The sequence below is a fragment of the Pygocentrus nattereri genome, chromosome 6 (genome assembly GCF_015220715.1).
Source record: "Pygocentrus nattereri isolate fPygNat1 chromosome 6, fPygNat1.pri, whole genome shotgun sequence".
Classification (NCBI taxonomy): domain Eukaryota; kingdom Metazoa; phylum Chordata; class Actinopteri; order Characiformes; family Serrasalmidae; genus Pygocentrus; species Pygocentrus nattereri.
The window spans coordinates 30,804,246-30,829,833 of NC_051216.1; the positions used below are offsets into that span (position 1 = coordinate 30,804,246).

The window sequence follows — 25,588 nt, forward strand, 5'->3', positions numbered from 1 at the left end:
TATTTTGATGGAGCATATCTCCAGTGGAGCCAATTAACAAATCTCAATCATTTGATTTAAAACAACCCTCAAGCAACTTTTTTTAGTATCTCCACACACAGGCAAATCAATCACACACATACACTCGTACTACCATAAAAAGCCTGGGCAGTCTTGACCTCATGCTGGAGTTTGGGTGTGGCTGCCTGTAAAGGCTGGAATATAGGGCTCAAACTCTGAGAGTCTTCTCCAGCACTGGCTGAGATTACAACGTTTCAAGATCACAAATTGATTTTTCCTCCACAACACCCATAAGGGTTTGCTGGAACTTAAAGGACAAATCGGACAGCCAGATAAGCAAGCTCGGCTACTTGAAGGGCCCAGAGCTAATATCCATAATGCTGAGAAAAGCTGGGGCTGGGGGGCATGATTGGGGAAAGCAGTAATTGGAAACCTTGGTCATGATTGAGGAAAGCAATAGGGACTTTGAAATAGGGACCTCCATCTATACTCATTTCATGTGTCTGGTGCACTCGTCCTCTTGCTCTTTCTTCTCCCTCTCTCTATATCTCTCCCCTGTTCTTTTCCCTCTCCCAGCGGTAGTGCTGCTCACTAACCTTGAGCCCAACACTACTTATGAGGTACGAGTGGCAGCCGTGAATGGAAAAGGCCAAGGCGAGTTCAGCCGCACAGAGAGCTTTCAGACACTGCCCATCCGTGAGTGTGTAACCTTCACTGGAACTCCCAGCTACACAAAGTGCTTCATGTCAAAGTCCTTCTTGTTACGTGATATGGCTTATCAAGAAGTCTGTTGCTGTAGAACATGCTAGATCATTATGGAAACTCTAGTGTTTCTCAACAGGAATGAAAACTGAAGCTGTATAAATGATATCAGTTTATTTTAATATATGCTCTGGATGAAGTAAAGTAAAATAAAAAAAAAAACGTTTTTATCTAAGGGCTGATACTGCATTTGCACTGTCCTCATTAGGTGGCAAAGTTGGATTAATGTCACAGTTGTATGCAAAAGTTTGGACACACCTGGCCATACATGTTTTGCTGATTTTCTAAGTGAAAGTAAGTTAACACATCCTTCACAGAGAACACACTTCTGCACATTTTAATACACAATTACTGTTTAGTTGCTGACCTATTAACAGCAAGAGTTAAGTTCCGATCACTTTTTTTAAAGAAAAGGGTTTGAAGTAACATTCAAATATTGCTACAATCTCAAAATGTACCATTCACTACCCAGACCATACAGTCCATATCTGGAAACTAAGCTGCAAAAATAGCCTGTTTGAATTCACTGTTTCTGTGATGTCTTGAGAACCAAGTCATTTGCATACATCCGCCTAGTCAGGCTACAGCAGTTCAGCTCAGTCAATTCACGCTAAAGTTGTAAACAGAGTATTTTTGGAATGAGGCACGATACAGGACAGCCAATCAGAACAGAGCTCCTGTATCTTATATCAGTCTTAAAGGCGCAGTACAAAAACAGCCTGTTTCATTCTAAGGTTTAAAGAGAAGCTGAAAAATGGCCATGTGAAATTAATGATGACCAATTTTGGTACATAAAACCTTATAAATATTATAAGTGGACCTCAAGAGAAAAAATAAAATACAAGAAAAATGTAGGATATGGGCCCTTTCATTTTGTTCCCAGTAGAAGATATGTTAATTTATTTTTACTTACAAAGTCAACATGTCATTTGGCCAAGGGTGTTGAAACATTTGCATACAGCTGTACATTATTAATTGATAGCTACTAGATTGCATCGGGATGTATGAACAATATACCTGTCTAACGGAATTGACCAGTGGACCATCACTCATTGCAAAAAAAAGGTACTGGCTGGTGATTTATTGCCAAAAAAAAGAATAATAAAGAAGACAAATTGAGGCAGGTTTGTCACTTGTTTGTAATTTTTTTAGTAAAATCAAAAATGCACAAATTAACAAGTTTATAAGGAAAGTGCACCAGGAGTTTTGGGAGTTGAGCCACTGTTTTTCACTCTCATTACCACTGAAAGTATGTGTTATGTGATGTGAAAGTCTTAAATGTAAACAGCGTTTTGATCAAAATGCCCACAAATTGTGCTTTCCTTTTTTTTGTTGGCCAGATTTTTTTGTGCATCCCTAGTGAACTCTTTATTGAACTATTGGTGTTTTAAGCAGTATGATCTCTTCCCCAGGAGAGCCAAGTCCTCCTTCAGTGCAAGGCCAGAGGGGAGTGGGGAAAGCCTACAGGCTTGGCTTGGTCAAACAGGACGATGGAGGAATGCCAATCCTGGAGTACATCATAAAATACAAAACAGTGAGTCATGAACGTTTATAGTTTTCACAGCTCTCTCATTCACATATTCATGCTTTACTTAGATCATTACTTAATTAAATGCATAACCAAGGGCAAGTCATTTTGCCATTTTTAGTCAACGTTTGACATGCTCCAAAAAAGCTGTTGTGATCTCGCCCTGTAGCTGAAATCTGGCAGCATTTTCATAAGAGCAGACCTGTGTGCAAGTGGGTGCGCCTGCTGAGGATTAGAGTGGTTAAACTGTGTGTACTGTGTGGCTGACTCAGAGTAAGCAGAGCTCTTCCTCCAGACACAGAGCTAAGAGCAGAGCGAGCTGTCAAAATTCTCTCTTTCTGTGCAAGTTGCAGCCTCTTGTTTCCACGCCAACGCAAATGAAGGCATATATGCAGAAGGGCACTAATGCAGATAGGGGGAATCAGCTTTTGCTGATTTGCTTTTTTTGGTGTCAGGAGACATAGGCCCTATGTATATATGCTTTGAAGTGTTCAGTCTGCAGTGGAATTGCTTCAGGTGGGCAGGAGGGAGGTGAGTTAGCATGTGTATGAGTGTGTGTTTGGGTTTATGTGTGTGCTATATCCTCTGTACAGCTCTGTTATTCTCCAATTAGTCTCCAAAAGGTGAGCACTTCCTCTATGTCAGTCATTTAAGTGATGTTGAAATGGCTGTCGGTTTCATTCATCTCCATATAACACATCATCTGTCAGCACTTATTTATCAGATCAGATATGCTGTATCACTCCCCACCACAATGGAGAAATCTATCAAACGAGAGAATATGCAGACTTAATTGGGCTAATATGCAAATGTGAATACTGTATATAGCAGTGAACATTTGGGAGTGAGAACTGCTAAGTGTGTATATTTCAAAAAACACCTTAAATAAACTATAATAAATGCAATAAAGTGTGAGATTTCACATATTGAAATAATGTAATTATAAAAGAAACAGCCAGGAATGGCCTAGTCCTTATGAGCAAGGATGGATCAAGGTTCACTACCAAAATTGCTTTAGCAAAGAATAATGTTCCTCAATCAGTTGCTGTGAGGATTTTCGGCATTTCATCCTCTATGGTGCACAAGATCATCAAAAGATTCAGGCAGTACAGAGAAATCTCTGTGTGTAAAGCCAAAGACTTAAAACTACAACTAAATGGCATTAACCTTTGATCCCTCAGATGCCACTGCATTAAAAAGCTTCATGCTTATGAGGTAGAATCACCACATGGGCTTGGGAATACTTTGACAAACCATTGTCAATAAACTCCATTTGTCAAGTCTGGACTGTACTATTTACAACAAAAGCCATATATCAACCAATGTCCAAAAACACTGCTGACTTTTCTGGGCTAGAGCTCATCTGCACAGTGGAAACATGCATTGTAGTCTGATGAGTCGACCGTTCATGGGCCAGTTTCCCAAAAGTATCCTAGGATTAAGATAATCTTAACCAGTAGAGAAAGTGTTTAGTGCAATGCGCTACCATTTAAGAATGATCTTTGCACTAAGATGCTTTGGGAAAACCCAGCTCAGAGTGTTTATGGCAAAAGATTGTTTTCTGGGCCAAAGAAGAAAAGGACCATTGAGACTTTTTCCAGACTTTTATCTCTCTCTCAAAAGTTCTGCATAATGGTTTTTCTGGACATAATACTGGCTGTAACTGATGCATTTGTTTGTTTTCTTTCAAAGTCTGTTAGATGTCTTATACTGCAATATAATATCAAACAAAATGTTGCATCTTCTATGAAAGTAATTGAAAGATCAAAATGTGATGATTTAATGTGTTGTGTTGGTGCATTTCATTAATATGGAAATTTGAATCAAGTAAATTTGGTGCATTATTTTTAACAGCCTACAACTTGGAGAGGCTGTTGAGAGATGTTATAATGCCAAGTCTACAGATCACCCTACCCTAGAGGCCATTTTACTCTGTCCCTCGATCACTCTATTGCTGTTGCTAATTTTCTCACACTCATCTCTTTCTCTTTCTTTCTGCCTCATTTTGTGTCCCTCATGTGGTCTGCATCTGCATCATCAGCTCTCTCTCTCTCTCTGATGCCTCAGTGCATGTGGAGGTAAGAACAGGGGAAATGGAGATGTCACACTCTGAAGAGACAGAATGCCTGAGGCCTGTCAGGCGTGTGAAATGCATATTCAACCGTTTAGCTTTTAAAGAGCTCTGGCAGTTTGAAAATGTCAAAACATGAAAGAAATGAGTTTTCAGAAGTGAAGTGTGGAGGCTGGAGTTTAGTCTCAGTGCCTTTTGTGTGGGTTTAGTTGCAGTACAGTACTCTCTCTCACACACACACACACACACACACACATATGTATATATGTTCTCTCTGTACAAGCAGACAAAGTGAATGCCGAATGCGTTGGAATATATCTGGTGTGTGAGTTTGTGAGGAAACTTTGTGGATTTCAGAGGAGAGGAGTGGTTCTGAGTGAAAAAACAACAGATGGATGGTGGAAGCTGCCTCTTTCATCTGCATTTCCATTATTCCTCCTCTGTTTCTATGACAATCTTAAATGATTTATCTGAAGCAGACAAGTGTGGTGAAACACTTTTTGTGAAATCGCACCATCACCACTTTTTGTGAAAATGCACCATCTGCACCAAAACACTGACCTTCAAATTTGTCTGAAAGCTACACTGTAGAAAAAAGTGTCCAGCCTACATAAAACAAATATAAAGCATCAGTTTGCATGATCTTTTTGTATTTGTTTTAATTGCTCACAGTACATCATCGTTTGCTTGTAGCTTCAACATGCTTTGGCTGATTGACTACATTTGGGGTCAGGGGAAAACGGTATAAATTATATCTGTAGCCAAAGTATTCATTTAAAATAGAAAGTGGATTTATTATACCACAATATTATTATGTGAGGACTGTTATTGGTGTTATTTGATGCTTATTAACTTTACTCTACTTTTTTATAGAGTAAAACACTATTCAGACAGTATAAGCTTTACATGGGGAGGTGGGAGTTCTCAGTGATTTTAGTCCCATCCAAATCCACTATTTTTACAGATGGCCAGATTTCACTGGCTTTTATGAGCTATAAAACGAAGCATTGAAAAAAGGTTATTTTAATCGTTTGTGAATTGTTGGTAAATATGACATCATATCCTGTGGAAAAAGAGGTTTTGTAGGGCTGCCAGCTTTTACAGTTTTGGCGTGAGAATGACTCTGCGTCTTTTCTCAAGCTCTCACATTGTGCAAAGAAATCTCCATCCATCCATCCATCCATCCATTATCTTCCGCTTCTCCGGGGTTCGGGTCGCGGGGGCAGCATCCTAAGCAATGAAGCCCAGACCTCCCTTTCCCCAGCCACTTCCACCAGCTCTCCAAGGGGGATTCCGAGGTGCTCCCAGGCCAGCTGGGCGATATAGTCGCGCCAGTGTGTCCTGGGTCTTCCCCGGGGTCTCCTCCCAGGTGGACTCGCCTGTGACACCTCCTGAGGGAGGCGTCCAGGAGGCATCCTAACCAGATGCCCGAACCACCTCAGCTGGCTCCTCTCGACGTGAAGAAGCAGCGGCTCTACTCCAAGTCCCTCCCGGATGACTGAACTTCTCACCCTATCTCTAAGGGAGAGTCCAGACACCCTGCGGAGGAAACTCATTTCTGCTGCTTGTATTCGCGATCTTATTCTTTCGGTCATTACCCAAAGCTCATGACCATAGGTGAGGGTGGGAACGTAGATCAACCGGTAAATCGAGAGCCTTGCCTTATGGCTCAGCTCTTTCTTTACCACAACAGACCGGTAAAGAGCCCGCATCATTGCTGACCCAGCACCAATCCGCCTGTCAATCTCCCGCTCCCTTGTACCATCACTCGTGAACAAGACCCCGAGATACTTGAACTCCTCCACTTCAGGCAAGAGCCTATCCCCGACCCAGAGAGGGCTCTCCACCCTTTTCCGCCTGAGAACCGTGGTCTCGGATTTAGAGGTACTGATTCTCATCCCAGCCGCTTCACACTCGGCTGCAAACCGATCCAGCGAAAGCTGAAGTTCGCGGCCTGATGTCCCCAATAGGACCACATCATCTGCAAACAGCAGCGATGTGACCCTGAGGTCACCAAACCAGACACCCTCCATCCCTTGACTGCGCCTAGAAATTCTATCCATAAAAATTATGAATAGAATCAGTGACAAAGGGCAGCCCTAACGAAGTCCAACTCTCACTGGGAACGAGTCTGACTTACTGCCGGCTATGCGAACCAAACTCCAGCTTTGTTTGTACAGGGCCTGAATGGCTCATAGCAAAGAGCCATGTACCCCGTACTCCCGAAGCACCTCCCACAGAATACCCCGGGAAACACAGTCGAATGCCTTCTCCAGATCCACAAAGCACATGTGGACTGGTTGGGCAAACTCCCATGAACCCTCCAGAATCCTGGAGAGGGTGAAGAGTTGGTCCAGTGTTCCACGACCAGGGCGGAACCCGCACTGTTCCTCCTGGATCCGAGGTTCGACTATAAGCCGGACTCTCTTCTCCAGTACCCCTGCATAGACCTTACCAGGGAGGCTGAGGAGTGTGATTCCCCTGTAGTTGGAACACACCCTCCGGTCCCCTTTTTTAAAAAGAGGCACCACCACCCCAGTCTGCCAATCCAGTGGCACCACCCCCGATGTCCACGCAATGTTGAAAAGGCGTGTCAGCCAAGACAGCCCCACAACATCCAGAGCCTTGAGGAACTCAGGGCGGATCTCATCCACCCCTGGAGCCTTGCCACCAAGGAGCTTCTTAACTACCTTAGCGACTTCGGCCTCAGTAATGGACAAGCCTATTCCCATGTCCCCAGACTCAGCCTCCTCGCTGGAGAACGTGTCGGTGGGATTGAGAAGGTCCTCAAAGTATTCCTTCCACCGCCCAATGACGTCTTCAGTCGAAGTCAGCAGCACACCATCTCCACTATATACAGTGCTAGTGGCACACTGCTTTCCCCTTCTGAGTCGCCTGACGGTTTGCCAGAATCTTTTTGGAGCCGACTTAAAGTCATTTTCCAAGGCCTCACCAAACTCCTCCCATACACGGGTTTTTGCCTTGGCGACAACTGAAGCCGCAGATCGCTTGGCCTGTCGATAACTGCCAGCTGCCTCTGGTGTCCCACAGGCCAACCATGCCCGGTAGGACTCCTTCTTCAGCTTGACGGCATCTCTCACCTGGGGTGTCCACCACCGGGTTCGAGGATTACCGCCCTGACAGGCACCAACTACCTTACGGCCACAGCTACAGTCAGCGGCTTCAGCAATGGAGGAACGGAACATGGCCCATTCTGAGTCAATGTCCCCCACCTCCCCCGATATCTGGTCAAAGTTCTGACGGAGGTGTGAGTTGAAGATCAATCTGACAGGTTCTTCTGCTAGACGTTCCCAGCAAACCCTCACTATACGTTTGGGCTTGCCTGGTCTGACCGGCATCTTCCCCCACCACCTGATCCAACTCACCACCAGGTGGTGATCAGTTGACAGCTCAGCTCCTCTCTTTACCCGAGTGTCCAATACACATGGCCGCAAGTCCGATGACACGACTACAAAGTCAATCATTGAACTGCGGCCTAGGGTGTCCTGGTGCCATGTGCACTTATGGACATCCTTGTGTTCAAACATGGTGTTCGTGATGGACAAACTGTGGTTTGTGCAGAAGTCCAAAAACTGAACACCACTCGGGTTCAGATCAGAGAGGCCATTCCTCCCAATCACACCCCTCCAGGTCTCACTGTCATTGCCCACGTGAGCGTTGAAGTCCCCCAGTAGGACAATAGAGTCTCCAGGAGGAGCACTTTCAAGCACCCTTCCCAAGGACTTTAAGAAGGCTGGGTACTCTGAACTGCTGTTCGGTGCATAAGCACAGACAACAGTCAGGACCAACCCGAAGGCATAGGGAAGCTACCCTCTCGTCCACCGGAGAAAACCCCAACATACAGGCGCCGAGTCGAGGGGCTATGAGAAAGCCCACACCTGCCCGCCGCCTCTCACCATGGGCAACTCCAGAAAAGAATAAAGTCCAGCCCCTCTCAAGGAGATTGGACCCAGAGCCCAAGCTGTGTGTTGAGGTGAGCCCGACTATATCTAGCCGGTATCTCTCAACCTCGCGCACCAACTCAGGCTCTTTCCCCGCCAGTGAGGTAACGTTCCAAGTTCCAAAAGCCAGTTTCAGCAACCGAGGATCAGAATGCCAAGGCCCACGCCTTCGGACACTGCCCGATCCACAACGCACCGAACCCCTACTACTGCCCCTCCCATTGGTGGTGGGTCGATGGGAGGGGGGACTCATGTAACTCCTTCGGGCTGGGCCCGGCCGGGCACCATGAGTAAATGCCCGGCCACCAGACGCTCGCTGGCGAGCCCCTCCCCCAGGCCTGGCTCCAGGGTGGGGCCCCGGTAACCCTGTTCTGGGCAGGGTACACAAGTCCTGTTTTTGTGTCTTCATAGGGGTTATTATGGATCACACTTTGTCTGACCTGTCACCTAGGACCAGTTTGCCATGGGAGACCCTACCAGGAGCTTTTGCTCCAGACAACATAGCTCCTAAGATCATTCAAGCACGCAAACCCCTCCACCACGATAAGGTGGTGATCCAAGGAGAGGGCAAAGAAATCTCACGTCAGGGAATTTCCAACCAACCTTCACACTCAGAACAAACATGCAAGGGACTATTTTTATTCTTTCTGAATGATGACATCTCTGATTGGGTCATATCATAGACTGTTGAGGAGATGTTGGCTGTATCTACCACAGCTCCAGCTTTTGTGTCACGAGCACGGAAGTGAGTGAGACTGTGTGCGGTGATATGATTTTGTTGAATGGCTCTAGGAAACTGGAGAATTGGAGTTCTCTCTCACACCAACGTCACTCTGATAATGCGTTTGTGTACCATGTGCAAAGTAACTCTTGTTTGGTTTAACTTCTTAATCTCTCTTCTACCACCAACTCTAAAATACATTCTTCTCCCAGTTAATTGTGTGTCTTATATTATGAAAGACTTTTTTTAATCATTTGCAAAATAGAGGTTTATAGTGATCCAACAAACAAAAAAACTTTATGCTGCTCTTAAGCATTCACACTATGGTGGAGAAAAGGTTTCAGAGGTGTACTTTCCCCCCTGTGCCAAGAAATGCATAAGGCTGCCACCTCAGCCATGGAAAATTCCTAGGCATTTGATCAGTGGCTTGATTTTTTGCTAAATTCAGCATGGATGGCTTTGCTCACAATGCTATCTAAGTTAGATAGGATGTTCAGCTACAGAACCTGTTCTTCTCAGCATTGTGCAGTGCTGTATTGTGCCTAAAAGTGCCATCAGCATTGCATTTTTCCAAAACACGTCCCTGCATTGAAGGTAATCTGAACCAATCAAACCCATTCTTTGTGGTTTGACTGAATGTGAAAAGAATAATTTTAAGTGCAATTTATATGAGAATATTTTGTGTCCAGGAATGGAATTCATATTTTCCAGGACATACAAACAAAATAAAGGATGATCCAGGGAAATCCTAGATGTATGGGGTGCAGTAGTTTGTTGAATGCACTGATCTTTAAATGCATAACATATGACTGTAAGCTGCTTTATCAAATCTTGTCTTTGTATTAAAATGAAAAAAATAAAGTGTATATTTTTGTTTTCTCATACAATAATTAGCAAACATGTTTTTGGAATATTTGTTTTAATTCCTCTGATGAGTGGTTTGCAACTTTGCACACTGGAGTAGTTACCACTGTACCAAAGTGATCACCTGAAAATCTCACACCAGTCTTACTACAGTCATCTGAAAATGTCACTCTAGTCTCACTCTAGTCTTCTGAAAATTTCACACTAGTCTCAATCCAGTCTTCTGAAGATCTCACACTAGTCTTACTACAGTCATCTGAAAATCTCACTCTAGTCTTACTATAGTCACTGAAAATCTCACACTAGTCTCACTACTGTGGAGCTCAGTGGAGTCTCACTTCAGTCACCTGAAAATCCTACTCCAGTCACATCACTAAAGTTGGCAAGCCGGGTTTTTGTGTTTTCTGTTAAAAACAGTACTCAAAGAAGCATTTTAAAATTTTAAATTAAACCAGTATGTACTGTATACAACACTGAACATTTAAACAGTTGTGATACTATATAGCGATGCTGATTGTTGCCTTTAAATTTCAAGAAAATAGCAGCGAAAAAATCTTTTTTGTGTATTTTAATGTATTTTGTGTAACTTTTTTGGTGTGGGGCAACCTGTAAATCAATTAAGTCTACTCTGCAGTTTATACAAGGATTTAGATAACACTTTATTTCAACCCTGCTACACTGACATAACTAGAAACCCGCTACTCTGACATAGCTCTGCTGCAAACATGGTATGGCAGATGCCACGTGATGTCATGACTATGTGCAGTTATATGTAAGAGTGTCATGAGAGTGTTATCAGTAATTGTCATGAAAGATGCCATAATGTTTGGTGTAGTGATGACTAACAAGAGTACATAGCAGAAATTAGCTTGTGACATCAGCTGTCATGGCATCAAACATTATGATACTGGTAATAGTAACATGACATTATTCTATTACTGGACATAATCATTGCAACTCATGACAGCAGATGGCATCCACCATAACATGATTTTTATGTAAGTGTTATGCAGCAGGGTTCTTATGCAGAGGTTTTTTATGATATTTTTTACTGTGGAGGTTCAAATACCTAAATTATTGCAGTTGCTTGCTGAGGAATATTATTTTTAAAATGTTGTAAGACTCAGCCTTTCCTGGATGCTGTACCCAAGCATGATTTGTTTGACCTGTTTAGGCTGTCTTTTGAACACTTTATAAAGTTCCTAGCCTTAAATTGTCCCTGTCCCAACTTTTTTGTAACACATTGCAGGCATTAGTTTCAGAATGGGTGTATTTACAAAAATCAATGGAGCTGATAAGGGAAAAGAACTCTTATTGTCATTTTACTATTTCCTTTCAATTTAGATCAAATTAGATTTATACATCACTGCTGTCTGGTTTTATTTGCATTTGGAACACTTTCCCAAGTTTTTTGGAAATGGTTCAGTACTTATGGCTAGAAAGCAATTGTTAATGTATTCATCAAATTTGTGTATGTTTGTACGTGTGTAGGACAAAGAGGAACAGTGGATGACTAAGCTGGTTCCTGGCATGAATGACTTTGTGCTGCTACAGCCTCTCCAGTGGAACACACAGTATGAAGTGGAGATCACCGCCCGCAATGTCAAAGGCCTGTCTGAGCCCACCTTTGTCAAATTCTCCATGCCACAGAAACCAGATATCACAGGTACACGCACCTCCGCAATACATGGTGCTTGAAAAAAGCACATACAGATCATCTTCTATTCAGTGTTTCTATAGCTGAAGAGCTCAAGGACAGTAGCAAAGTGTCACCTACTCACACTTGGAGCATATACCATGGTATTCATACATACAGTGAACCAGCAACTCACATTCTAATTACATGCAAGGTTGTACCTCAATGTACTTTCCACCCATTGTTAATTCTAGCTTGAACTTAGCCAGACATGGTAGGCATCCACTTCACCACCTTCAAACATGCAGCCCACAATCGCTTTGTCGGCACTACATAATGACCCTTAAATGCTTTAAAAGTTTGTCATTTAGTCTCAAGAGCTCATCCTTTGCAATCATAATGAAATTGACAGCAATTCTCACCCAATCAGAAGATCTGAATAACTAATAGCTGACTCTCCATGGCCTTGCTATTGGCATATCACTGTGACTAAGTGGAAAATGGCAGAAGCACTGAAAGATGTTCTACAGGCTTGTTCGCTCTGACGTTAATACAGACATTTGTGCCTCTTTTTGAAAGACGAGCAAACGAGTGAGGGTTGAAAGCTTGGCTAAAGGAGGTCAATTAGCTGTCCTCATTATACATGTGTGACCATACTTTTCATTATAGGCCACAAGCAAGTTGGACCTTGTGTTTTGTTGCCACTCCAAAATTATACCCAAATTATATACACATTCATCACAAAGGCAATCAGATTATTTCAGTCTATTTGAGTTTTATTTAATCTACAGTACTGTGCAAAGGTCACCCTTCCTGTATTTAATTTGTAGCCAAACTTGGCATTATATAAAAGTTTTTCATTATTTCACATGAGATAAAAGGCAGAAAACGTATATTTAACAAAAAGGTACAGAGAAGCCTCAACTACAGTTTTTTTTCTGCTTGTCAACTCTTTGCCTTTATAGCTTCTATTGTTTTTGGAGGACTTTATCAAAGAAATTCGCAGGGATGTTTTTCTGCACCTCCAAAGTTCAGTCTTAGAAGTTGTTTGCATTCAGTCTCACCATCCAGGTAGTACAAAACACATTCAATGATGCTGAGGTCTGGACTCAGGGAAGGTCAGCCCTTTGCTCTGAGAATACCAGCTGGTTTTTGTTTGATTTGTAGCTCTTCTTTCATATTTTAAGACTCATAGTGTTCAGTTGTCTTCTCTCAGTAGAAGGATGGACAGAAACACTTGTGGATTTAGATTTTCTCCTCTTTCTGAAAGATGAACGCTTGAAGTACTGTATATCTGATGGTGAAAGTTTTGGTGGTCTTCCACCATGGCTGCTACGAGTGTCTATCTAATTTTTCTGAACTCCAGTTTTAGAACCTTTTTTCACTTATTCTCCTTTGATTTTACCTTTCTTATGCAAGTGGATTGCATCATATCATATGTACTCAGAAATATCTCCTGAAAATGAGTATCTTGCACTCAATAACCGTTTTGAATGAAAATGAAATAAATGAAGCGTAGACATTTGCACAGTACTGTACTTCAAGATCTCTCAAATTATCATTAGATGGCCCTGAAGCTCTGTGTTATTTCCACAATCAGTGTTTTTGTGAGAAAAGAAGTGCATAAGACCAAAGGGAGGAATAAAAGAACTAAAGCCTTTCTCCTTTCTGTGATGACTGCTGTTGCCTGGCGACCCTAATGAAAGGCATTTAGGATCATTACTAAAAATGTAATGTTGTTCCACTCCACTGAAAACGACTGGCTCATAGGCCAGGAGGGCAGACTGAGCATCTTAATATAGTCAGTCAAAATGTGCCACCTGCTAGGCAGAGCAGCTGATATTGAGGAGCATCCTAATCAGAAACAATGAATTGTGATACGCATAGCTGAAAGTCAGTGAGAATGTGTTTATGCATTTTTGTGTGTGTATGTGGGTTGATTTCCATTGTTAATGGAAGATATTTTCTCCTACCTCCTCTCCTTTCCTCCCCTTCTCTCCTCTCTTTTTTATTTCCCTTCCAACCTCCATCCCTCCATCCCTGCCTATGCGTGCTCTTATTTATAATTCTTTTGTGCTTGCATTTGTGCTGGTTCACTCTAAACAATCCTGCTCTCCTATTCCCATCTAATGCATAATGTAACGCTTTGGGGCCACATCACAAAAAATCGCTGGGCTCCTTGTTTTGCAATAAACTGCCAATAAACCCTCTTTTCCTTACTCTCATAATCACTTTATTTAAAAAATAAATTAATAATAAACGCACTTGCTCATTTCACTAATTACAAACCTGTCAAAACTGGATATGTTTTGCCACTATCATTACCTTGTTTTTAACATGGCATTTTGCTGAAATCATTCAAAATTTTGCCATGTGTTTCTCATCTAACTTTGAATAATGTGTGTCATTTTCTTTTGTGCATTACTTGTTTTACATTCTTCCACTGTTCTGGCACCATCTTCCATGCATGTTTAATCATTCCTGCCATGATCCTTCTATAATCTCTCATCTTGGGCTGGCATCTATTTCCTCCATCCTCCTCCCCCTTACACTCCCCTTCCACCACTCCATTGCAGATCAGTGTTGTGACCCCCCTGCAACTGGACATGGACACCCCCCCCTGCATCCTGTCCAAGCCGTGGCATTCATTGGAGCCACACTCTCACTTGCCTTGCATTTGTGTGTGTGTTGATGTCACTCCATCACTCCACCTTGCCTGGGAACAGGCCCAAAGACGTAAACAGGGACTATATACCTGCTCCCCTTTCACCCTGCCAATGAGCATCGCCCCCAGGGGCAGCTTACTGACTCTTAGCTATGTCAGCTCATTGCACCTGTCAGTCTCCAGCAGATTTTCCCCCTGAGTCACTGATAGGACTGACTGACCTGCACTGCCTCAGAGCCAAATGCTCTTCCTTCACCATCTTGTACACCTGGGACCTTCAGAATAAAGGTGAAAGGTTTTTGGGGCGATGCCATAAAAGAATGACCTTTATGGATGATTCTTTATCCGAATACATCAGTGTGTCTGATACATATGTAATTATCAGTGATAATGGAACCAAAATATAGATGCTTTTACTTGTACTTTTTAAAAGAACAGAGAACATATTGACTCAAAACACATTGGTTTATATTCCAACATGCAAAGCTACAAATCTGGGAGTGTGAAAGATGAAATTGACATTTTAAAGCAAAGTGGCATCTTTTTGGCTAAAATGATGGGGTTGTTTGAGTTTGCAGGGTAAAGTGTGTGCTGTTTCCTGAACATAACTCTTCGTCAGTGTGTCGTTTGATCTGAAACCTGCCCTGATTTCTTTTGTAGCATATTAACAACAGGGTGTTCAGCAGTAGATCAATTTCATTTAGTTCTTTTGTTGTTTGAAGTATACTGCCAGCTCAAGCCAGTCAGTGCCCCACATCTTTGGATAGCTCATTGTGCTTGAAGTGGAATACTAATTGGCAATTCTGTTAACAGTTGCCCATATTGTGTATTGCACTGCATTGAGTAACTGTAATGGAGGTGGGATCACTGGATATAAAACTCATGATCTCCTAATGACAAGGCAACTGTACTAAAGTATTTGTTTGAAAGAACATTCCACTCACTTGAGGGAACAAAAAGTAGTTCTTTTATGGCAAGGCAGCCCAATCTTGGTCCTGGAGATCTTCCACCCTGCACAGTTTAGATCCAGGACAACTGGCTCCAATATTCTCCTCACGGCCTTCATAAGCCATGTCTCAAAGCCAAGGATGCAACCAAAGAAGGCTGTATTTCACACCCAATATGTCTCTGAAAGCTGTTCTGTTTTGTAGAATCCTTCTAATGCAGCCAAGAAATGCATCCTTCATTTCAGAGAAATCACCAGGCACAACCAATATATTCTTCTAAACTTTCAGTCATCCACAATCCTTCACACGTAAAGCAAAACAGTTTGAGAAAAGCGGAAACAATTGTGAATGGCGAGATGCTGTGGCATAAGATTATTACATGTTTTTAAGACTCAGACATGTCATGGTGGTTTAAGTCATTAAGACATGATGTGTCTGTACAGTCTGCTGAGACCACCGTGAATGTGTGAACCAGTACTGAAGTGAAGAGGAGCTTTGGATAGCAGTGCTCAAAATGTCTCTGCACCGCCTAGTATCTGGATCAGGTGTATTAGATTAGGGTTGGAGCTAAATTCTGCTGGGACCAGAGTGAAGTGGAGATCTCTGAGACCAGGATTGAGCAGCCCTGTTCTGTGGCATCTATCCAGAAAACACTTGCAGCAAATGGTCTCCCATTGCACTGAAAAAGCCCAAATCATAACTGTTTTGTCTGTAAATGCAGTATTACCTCTAGCCTTGGGCTACAACTGCAGTGTTAAATTTGTGCTGAACTCTTGTGCTAATGTGCATCACACACACACATACAGCTACAGATTTGAGGACTTTGGTACTACCTGATATCCCGCCACTGCTGTTTGTGCACGTTGGCTTAGTTTGTTTATTGTTTTTCATGACTGTGGAAACTGCCAGCAGTTGTATCGCTTGACTGCGTGTATTTAATGATGTTGCAGATTCATGCACACACACAGATACAGCACAGCTCTCATTAAGCGGCGTCAAGTAGGATTTCAAGTACATCTGACTTTTACACACTGGTCTCATAAATCACACAGGGCCTTTTTCTTTCTGCTCTTAATAAGTTTTACATTAACCAGGGTCTTTCCCTCTTATAATATCAAAATGTAATGGTGTACAAATTGGTTTTCATCCTCTGTGCGTAGCATTAGCTGGGGGACAGACGGTGTTCCGTGCTGATGAGAAATACGAGGATCACTGGAATTACCCACTTTCCATGGATGAGAACATTTGTCTGCATTTACCTTAATCAAGTGTGTCTCTGCTTAGAGGTTATAATGGTTTAAGAACAGGAGAATAACCTAACCATCATTTCTTAGCCATATTACAATGACACTAACTGTGCATGTGTTTATCTGTAAAGCGGTGGAAATGGGCAATTCTATCTTCTATCTATGAATTCATGTTGATATTTTGTTTATATCACCGTAGTTTTCACTAATGCAGATTTGCAAACTGATCAACATGATTTAAAGGGCCATTAGGTCCTCATAGTCAATGGAATGTAGCTTATTTATTGCTCATAATAAAGACTACATTCAAGTTCAAGACTTTTAACTCCATTATCTCCATTTTTTCAGATTTTTCTATATCGTTTGAGCTCAACAGATGTTTCATGGTGCATGGACTAATGAAAATGCTCCAAACATTAACTTACATTAAACGTTGAGAACATTTTACCCTCTCCTGTAAAGTTACCATTTGGGTGATACCTGTTTTTCTTTGGACAGTGACAATACACACTTAAAAACAAAAGCGACGAGAGGAACCAAAAAGGGTCCTTTAAAGTGAAGTCAAAGAAGAAAGACTTTTGGTTTCTCTGGGTCCCCCAGATGGTCCACATTGTGTGGTGCGGTTTTAGTTGGAGAATTTGGAAATATGTGGACCATCTGGTAATCCCTGAGGACTGGTTTGAGAACCATTGACCTAAAGAAACTTTCAGTCAACTTTTTGTAAGATGTGTCCAAAGAAACTTTTTAAGCTTAAGTTCTAAGTTAAAAGACATAATATAATATAAAGGTTTATATTAAAGATTCTGTTCCAATTAAATGTTGTTTTCAGAACCTAATATTCAACCCTTGAACTATTCAGGAATTTTTATTTTTAATGTGTAGAGATCAGAAATGTAGGCTTTGTCTGCTGAATTAACATATTTAGCATGAAAGGTTCTTCAGTTAGATGTCAGCATTAGGCTTTCACAAATAATTGCCAATGCACTGACAGCCAATGCCACGCTGAATTAATCAAGCTTGTGCATGAGAAACACTGGCTTTTCCATCTGATCTGAGGTTAGCTACTGATTTAAATTCAGACTTTGCAAAGAAAAGTAGATCTTTATATTATGCTTCCACACATTTTAATGGTTCAGCGCTGATATTCTGTGCTATAGATTGTCAGGTAACATCTCATCCTGTCAGAAAATGACATTGCTTTCATGATATTGTGAAAAAAGCCTTCGATTCTGGATGAAACTTTACCCTCGAGAAGAACAAAATGGCTCTTTGTTAACTGTTCCAACTGGAATTGATTCCGGCAAATGAAATGGGCCTGTTGTTTTATTGCTGCCCATTACAACTGATCACACTGCTCATAAATAAGCTTTTCTTTTTCAGGGAAAGAAATAAACTAAATCACCCCAACCAGGCAGCATACAGCTATTCATCTTAAAGCTTGATGCACCAAGTCATAAATCATTGAAGGTATTAAGCATTTTCAACAACACAAAGGACAACATTGTATTGAATTGAAAAAGAAGGGACTATGCAAAGATTTTGGCCTTGAATAAGCCCCCATTATAGACGTTTTCCTTCTGAGTATTTCATGAAAACACAAAAAAGGGTTAGATGAGTATGTTATCATCCTGCCACTGCTACAAGGTCTGTTGGTTTTGGGAGTGATTTCAAAGCCTCATAAACACTGGCATTTTAAATCTGTTTTACAAGGGAAAGGGCATATTAGATGCTATAAAGCTATTTTTCTGGGTGTATTTTAATGGGATTAAATGTAAGGCCTGAATTGAAAAGGAAAATAGTAGTAAGTGATAATTTGGTTGGTATTTGTAATGTTTTCACATGTGCCACATTAATGTCATGCTATCATTTGGCTTAAAATCTAGTCTAACCTACTGAAAGTGAGTTCAAGTGAGAGAACTTAGCAGAAAGAGGCTTAGGCACCTTTCATGGGAATCCCATTGCACGTTTGGTCTGCCTTCATATTAAAATGTATCTCAGCAAAGATTTCTGCACACTTGCAAGTGTTCGTCATGAAAGGCTTCCCGCAATGTTCATTTTTCACCATGGACTCCAGGTGCTGGGTTATCATCATGAACTGGCATCTGATTGGTGTGGCTTTACATGCACTTCATCAGTTCTGAAACATCAGCCCTGCCCTTACACAGAACCATCCTACCTGGAGATAATGGCCATCTCGGTAGCCATCGCTCTGTTAAACCACTAACGACTGTAGGGTCACCTCTGCTTGGAGAGCATAACGTCTTAATGGGCGTCTGGGTCTTTAAAGCATCGTTATGGGGCTATGCCTCACTTGTGCCCTCAGCGTGGGTAGCACTTGGGCAGCTGAGAGGGCAATTCAGTGAGGCCAGGACTGGTATTTATGTAATGAGCAATTTTAAATTGTAGCCTGGCTCCAGAGAAACATCCTTTCGGGAGGGTAGAGGGCAGGGCTACAGATTCTGGAGCTTTCTGTTTTAACTGAGACTAGCTGCCTATGCTTGTTTCTTCTTGACAGACCACTGTACAAGCAGTACACAATTAGAATACAGTCATTACTTATTATTATTAATTATCTATTACTGTGCCTTTGGAGCTTTAGATTAATAAGATAAGTGACTGGTTTTATGATTCTCACAGTTTGGAGCAAATTGTGACAAACTGAATATTCTTCACTTTTCTGAAATTAAAGAGTTTTATGTAGTATGTAAAAACTGGTAAAATTTCAAAGTGTACCATTCACTATCCAGTCTATGCCATCCATATATGGAAACTAAAACTAAAAACAGCTTGTTGTAAATGAACTGTTTCTGAATTAATTGTGATTAGTGATTAGAAACTATTTTAATTCTTCGTTTTTAGCCATTTAACTCCATTTACCCCTATTTTACCCCGTTTGACTTCTTTTACCCCAACTCACTCTCAGGCACCCTGTGGTGTTTTGCAGTCCTGTTTTTAATATAATGGGGAAATAGGAGGAGGCGAGGCTCCTCATAAACTGGCTCTGATATAGGGTAGCCAGTCAAAAAAGAACTCATTTACATCAGTCTTAAAGGCACAGTAACAAAACAGCCAGTTTAGTTCTAAAAGAAAGAGGTTGGAAAATGTTCATGTAACAATACATATTGACATTTTTTGGTATGTAAACCCACTCAAATGTTACAGGGGACCTGAAAAAAAAAGAAAAGAAAGTTGAATAGAAAATGAGAATAATGAAAGAAAAATGAGAATAAAATTGTAGAATATAAGCCCTTAAATGATGGCTTGACTATTCTAGACACAAGTTACCGTAATCATGAAGCATACTGTAGTAAGATTTGTAGTATGGTTTAAGCTTATTGCTAAATATTATTTTAGACTCTATCTGTCAATTCATGATTTAAAGCTGTTTGAATCTCAACAAAGGACAATCAGAATATCCTAATGCTTCAGCTGCCTTTCAGACACATGACAGCACGTTCTTTATCTAAAAGTGTTTCCAAACTAGCAAACCTCCAAACTCTCCTTAAGCCGTACTTAGTCATGCATCAGTGTGACACAGTCATTAAGCCCCACACGTGACTATAAGCCTCATTACCCTGTCAATCAGCAGCTGGGTGCCCACCCACAGACCTCCCCTCAGTGTGTGGGTTCAGTCCAGACACAATCAATCGAGTCTGAATTATTGCTGCTCATTGCTGAGACTCAATCACCACTCAGACCTAATTAATTGAGTGCGTTGAACCCAGATGCAGCCAAATCACGCCCATTTGCGGAACTTCAGGATAAGTAATATTAACGAGATGCTAAATTGAGCTTCTAATGACATTATAAATCAACAACAAATCAGCTTAAGGAACGAAGACACATTCTTCAGAGACAGCATGGGAGGAAAAAGATGGTGAAAAACGGATGTGCTGCCCAATAAGTCACAGAGAAGATGGTTACACTCTTCATACATCAGTGTAAAGTTTTGTCCAAGATCAATATACTTGAAGAGCAAATACTCCCTTTAATAACTTTAATTGCACACTGCAATTATAAGACCCACATTATGTAAAAGCAAATTTTATTTGCTCTTTTAAAAATATGCTGATGTAGTATGTAAACATTGTTCAAATGTTTGAAGCACACAAGCTTCAAAATATACCATTCACTCCACAGACCATACAGTTGTTTGCAAAACTTTGAACACTCCCAGGTCAAAATACATTGTTTGTATAAGTAAATATACCATTTACAGGGAACACACTTAAATATGACATTTTTCTGCAATTTTTTGTGCCCAGTTTCTATTTTCTGAATTTAACAGATTTGGAAAAATATTACAGAAACCCAATTATGCATTAAAATGTTTAGAAGTTTATTCCCTGTAGAGGATGTGTACCTATTTTCACTTCAAAAAGCCATGTAATTTGACTAAGGGTGCCCACACTTCTGCATAAAAAATGGAAACTAAACAGCAAAAACCCATTTTGAATTAACCATTTCTGTTTTGTCACCAAAACCAATGCATTTACATATATGCACCTATTCACTCTACAACAGTTCACTCCACCTGCTCACATTGAAGATATAAGGAGTGTTTCAGCTCTCTGCTTTTTGATTGAGGCAGCCAACCACAGCAGAGGTCATTTGTATATTTCAGTCTTAAAGGCACAGAAGCAAACAGCCCGTTTAATTGAAAGGGATAGAGAGTGTTTGGAAAATGGTCCTGTAAAAATTAATTACAGTTGAATTAGATGTAAGACCTTAAAAAGTCTTGGTTTTTAAGCATTTGAATGGTTTTAGAGAACTGCACACAAAGAATCAAACACAACATTGTCTTTCACGTAGAAGGACCATTAAACCATGCAACAAATCATCTAAGCCTACTCATGGTTCTATATACAATCCATATATACAATTGCCTTTACGAGAGAAAACTAGAGAACCTTTGAAGAACCCCTTTTTGAAGAATCTACCAAAGACCTATACTTCAGCAAAAACAAATGCCTATATATATATATATATATATATATATATATATATATATATATATATATATGTACTTGAGTTAAAGTAGAGATACCCAAGGTAAAATATTACTCCAGTAAAAGTAGAAGTCCTTACTCTATTGTAAAAATACAAAAGTATTTGAAAGTAAGTATTGAAAGTAAAAGTACTAAAAGATTAATTATGACTCTGATGTCCTGTTATCATTTTTGTAATAAGACTTGCTTCGTGAACTCATTTCAGACGAAAATACTCCCGCGTCTCTCTTGGTAAACCAGTCTTTTAATAGAACATCATTAATTAGTGACACTGATGTCTATTATAATGATCATAAGCACAAAACACTGAAGGTAAACAGTTTCCATCAGGGAGAACCGAGTGACTCTGAAATCACTTTTACACACAAGCAAAGTTTCAGTTTAAGATTACTTTGTAAATTAGTTACAAGTTGAATAAAAACTTGCTTTAAACTCACAAATAGGTTTTCCTTTACTATATTGATCTGTAGGTCTCTGTTCATAAACTAACCAAAACTAATTTACTATAACATTAAATAGTGTTTGTATGAATTCAGAAAATAGAAACCTGCCAGTCAAACTGCATATGTGTACATATTTCTATATTGTGGTGTATTTACACAAAGTTAGGTTAGTTCATCATTTAGGGACGTGTGTGCTCCCAAATTTTTACGCTGCTGCACTGACGTTGAACCGTGTGCTGCAGTGAGTTGGTATGACCAACAGGTCAAAACAAGCTCAGAACAAAGTGACCGCCCTGCCTGATTGGTGCTCTTGCTTTGCACTTCTTTTGTTTTGATATGTTACGTTTTTATACACACAAAAACCAAAAGGAATGACAGATTTCTCAAAATGTAGTGGAGTAAAAAGTGAGATATTTGACTTGAAAGTTGATATTTGAGTGAAAGTAAAAAGTCGCCCAAAATGGAAATACTTAAGTGAAGTACAGATACAGAAAAACTACTTAAGTACAGTAACGAATTACATTTACTTAGTTATTGTCCACCACTGTATATGTATACATATATATATGTATATATATATATATATATATATATATATATATATATATATATATATATATATATATATATATAAAGCTATGCTTATTTCCTTCCTTTCCCTTTTCTGTTTTCACCTCATTGTCCCGTGGATCATAAAGTGCTTATTTGCCTTATGTTCTCCAAGCTTTTTCCAGAGTGGCCCACTCCACTCACCTAAGACATCTCGTTCTTCCTCTGATTCTCTGTCATTCTGTCCAGATCAGACCACAGATGGATGGGATGCGAAGTTAATGGCAGCACAGCTCTCAGCAGCTCTTATGATTGATGTGTTTAGGCCAAGGGAATGGCCTGAAATGTTATTTTTAAATGGATTTTTTTCCCTCTGAATAGCTTTTCAGAGAGCACCACATTTCCATGTGGCTCATACATAGTATCAGCCTTTTTACCTGTTACAGGGCCAGACCGACTGCATGACCTTGAGATGGTATCCACAACATCAGGAAAAAGGCAATTCTCCAAGATTAAACCCTTTATCATCATTTTACTGAAGGATTAATAACAATGTAATCTATAGAGTAGCTGAATATTAATGAAAAAGACAAATTAGGCCCGTCTCATGAGTCATTATGTAAACATGTACCTTCTACTTATGTAAAGCCATGTGGGTTTCTATACAACTATTCATCACCGCTAAATATGCTCATATGACACAGCGGCGCTGTTTTCTTACTCACTGAAATGCTTTTTCATGTTCTTCCTCCTAATTAATCCAGATGAACCAGCAAACAAAGGCCTTCGGCAATGACATTCATTGATTTCTACTTCTTAGTGCCTCTAGCCCACTAACCTCTATCTCCAAACACAGCTCATGCTAGAAACTTTTTTGCCTTTCATTATTAATGAGGTTGGCTAGCCTTGGGATACACTTTGTGTCTTGAATAGGAAGCTGCTGAAAAACTGCTTTCATTTTGTGGCTAAGGTCAAAAAGTAGAATCTGAACGTTAGTTGTCAGTGTATAGATATTAGTTTATTATGCACAGTCAGTACAAATTGAACTGTTCAGGGGCTGATGACGATCATTTGCTTGTTACACTCTCTCTGCATGTGTGTTCCTCTGTAAACCTTCTTCAGGGGCTGCATATTTACTGCTTTCTGGTAAATCTTCTGTGTTATAACTGGGCTTCAGTATGGGACCTCCAGAATCAAGGATTAGAAGTGTTTAATAAGAAACTAAAACTAAAACCGAACACTAATTTTCACAGAACGTGTTGAAAGGTGACATAAAAGCACTTTTCTCCTTCCAGAGTGGAAAATGCAGCTAAAGCTATGACTACGCTATGAGCCTGTTTACATCTTGAATCTTGACACATGATCATGTCTGAATCATATCTGGATAAACCTTGGCCAAATTCCATTCACACTTTTCTTAAAATGCTTCCTCAGTTTGACAAGATGAGATCCAGTTGTGCTTTTCCTGCATAAGAAGCATGTCAACACATATGACATTCTGTTTTACTCTTGTTTACTCTTTGCCCCGTTTTTATAGGAGTGGACAAGCTCAGCTTAGATGCTTTCATCAGCCTGGAGTGCATGATGGCTTTTGGTCTGGGGAATTCCAGCCTCGCATATCCCTCATCTTTTGTTGTTTATTCTCTTAACTCCTAGTCAGTGCTCACATAATTGTATACGGATAAAGAAAGTACATTCCATTTCTGACCAACTCTGATTGTGGTTTGAGTGACCCGAGCGTAATCTGAACACAGTGCATCACAATGCATGGGGTTGTTTGCTGCTGACTGGTGGTCAAGTGAAATCAGTACATGATCCAGTCACCAAAAACAGGCCCTATATGGTTTTTAATCTCAGTTTGCCCTTTGCTCACAAACTGAAGCCATTTTCAAGATCAAGCTCAGGCACATTTTCAAAATCTGGATTTTAAACGTAGAGAAATGGACTCACAGCTTAACTGGCTAATAGCTTAATTTGGCAATTTAGAACATTAATAACTTTTTATTTATTTCATTTTGACTGATTACCAAATGGAAAAGAGGCACACAAATCTGCAACAGAAACAAAATACAGAAACAATCAATACAGATTCTGTTTAAAACAAGCCAAAATGAAGAATATTTCTAGTCTGTGGTTGTATGAAAATTAACTTGCGCAAAATAACAGTAAAGCTGAGGTTTTCATGCAGGTTTATTCCCTGTTTGTGATGACATTCTATGAATAATATTGTTTGCTTTTTCAGTTTTGGTTTTTGTTCTCTGTACTGTCGGTGAAGTGTGGGTGGTGAGTGCGTGTTTAGCTGACAGTGCTGTGTGTCTCCTGCCTCAGCAGACTCCCTGTTCAGCGAGCTGGGTTTGGGGGCAGTGGTGGGCCTGGGCCTGGCTGGCCTGCTGCTGCTGCTGGTGCTGGTGGACGTCAGCTGCTTCTTCCTGCGCCAGTGTGGCCTGCTGATGTGCATCACCCGCAAGCTCTGCAGTAAGAAGACCGCCACCAGTGGCAAGAGCAAAGAGCTGGAGGAGGGCAAGGCTGCATACCTGTAAGTGTCCCTGGGGGGGGAGGGGGGTGGGGGTAGCAGGGTGGGCATGGCTGATCGCACTTCTTTCTTTCGTTTCTGCTTTTCCAACCTGTCCTCACTCACCAGCCGATGCACAGTTCTTATTTATTCAGCTATTTATACACTCTCAAAATGATGTGTTAATTCGCAACACACTTTTTATGCAGTTGTGTGCAAAAGTTTGGGCGTGCCTGATTTTGTTGATTTTCTCAGTGAAAATAAGTTATCCTTTACAGAGAACACACTTCTGATCATTATAATACAGTCACTGTTTACTTGCTGAATTTAAAATATTGTAAAATGGTGTAATTCCCCTTTAAATATAACACGATATGTGCCATCCTTAAATAGTCAGATGTTTTAACAGGTGGACATGATATGAAATATACAGGATAAAAAATGCAGTGTCCTTAATTGGACACATGTCCTTAACAGGACATTATGTGTTGTTTTTAACCAATCTACTTTGAGAGTGTGCATTTGATTCATTATTTAAGTGTTCGTTTGCTTGCTCACTTTTTTCTTTCATAGAACTCAATACTTTCTCCATCATTCTCTTCCATTTACAGTACTTCATTCTCATTTTCATGCTCTGCTCCATTGTTTGGATAAAAAAAAAGTAAGTAATGC

General features: G+C 40.6%; 1 protein-coding gene across 3 annotated transcripts in view; it reads left to right on the top strand.

Moving 5' to 3' along the window:
- Positions 1–25,588, top strand: part of ncam2 (neural cell adhesion molecule 2) — a 243,869-nt gene that overhangs the window by 214,094 nt on the left and 4,187 nt on the right. The window contains exons 13-16 of one of the 3 annotated variants that reach the window (XM_017695315.2): positions 577–696; positions 2,175–2,296; positions 11,400–11,574; positions 24,733–24,940. In XM_017695315.2, coding sequence (XP_017550804.1) covers positions 577–696; positions 2,175–2,296; positions 11,400–11,574; positions 24,733–24,940 — 625 coding nt within the window. Of the gene's footprint in view, positions 1–576; positions 697–2,174; positions 2,297–11,399; positions 11,575–14,120; positions 16,729–24,732; positions 24,941–25,588 lie in introns of those variants that run through there. The other 2 variants (XM_017695316.2, XM_017695318.2) reach the window with 2 other exon arrangements.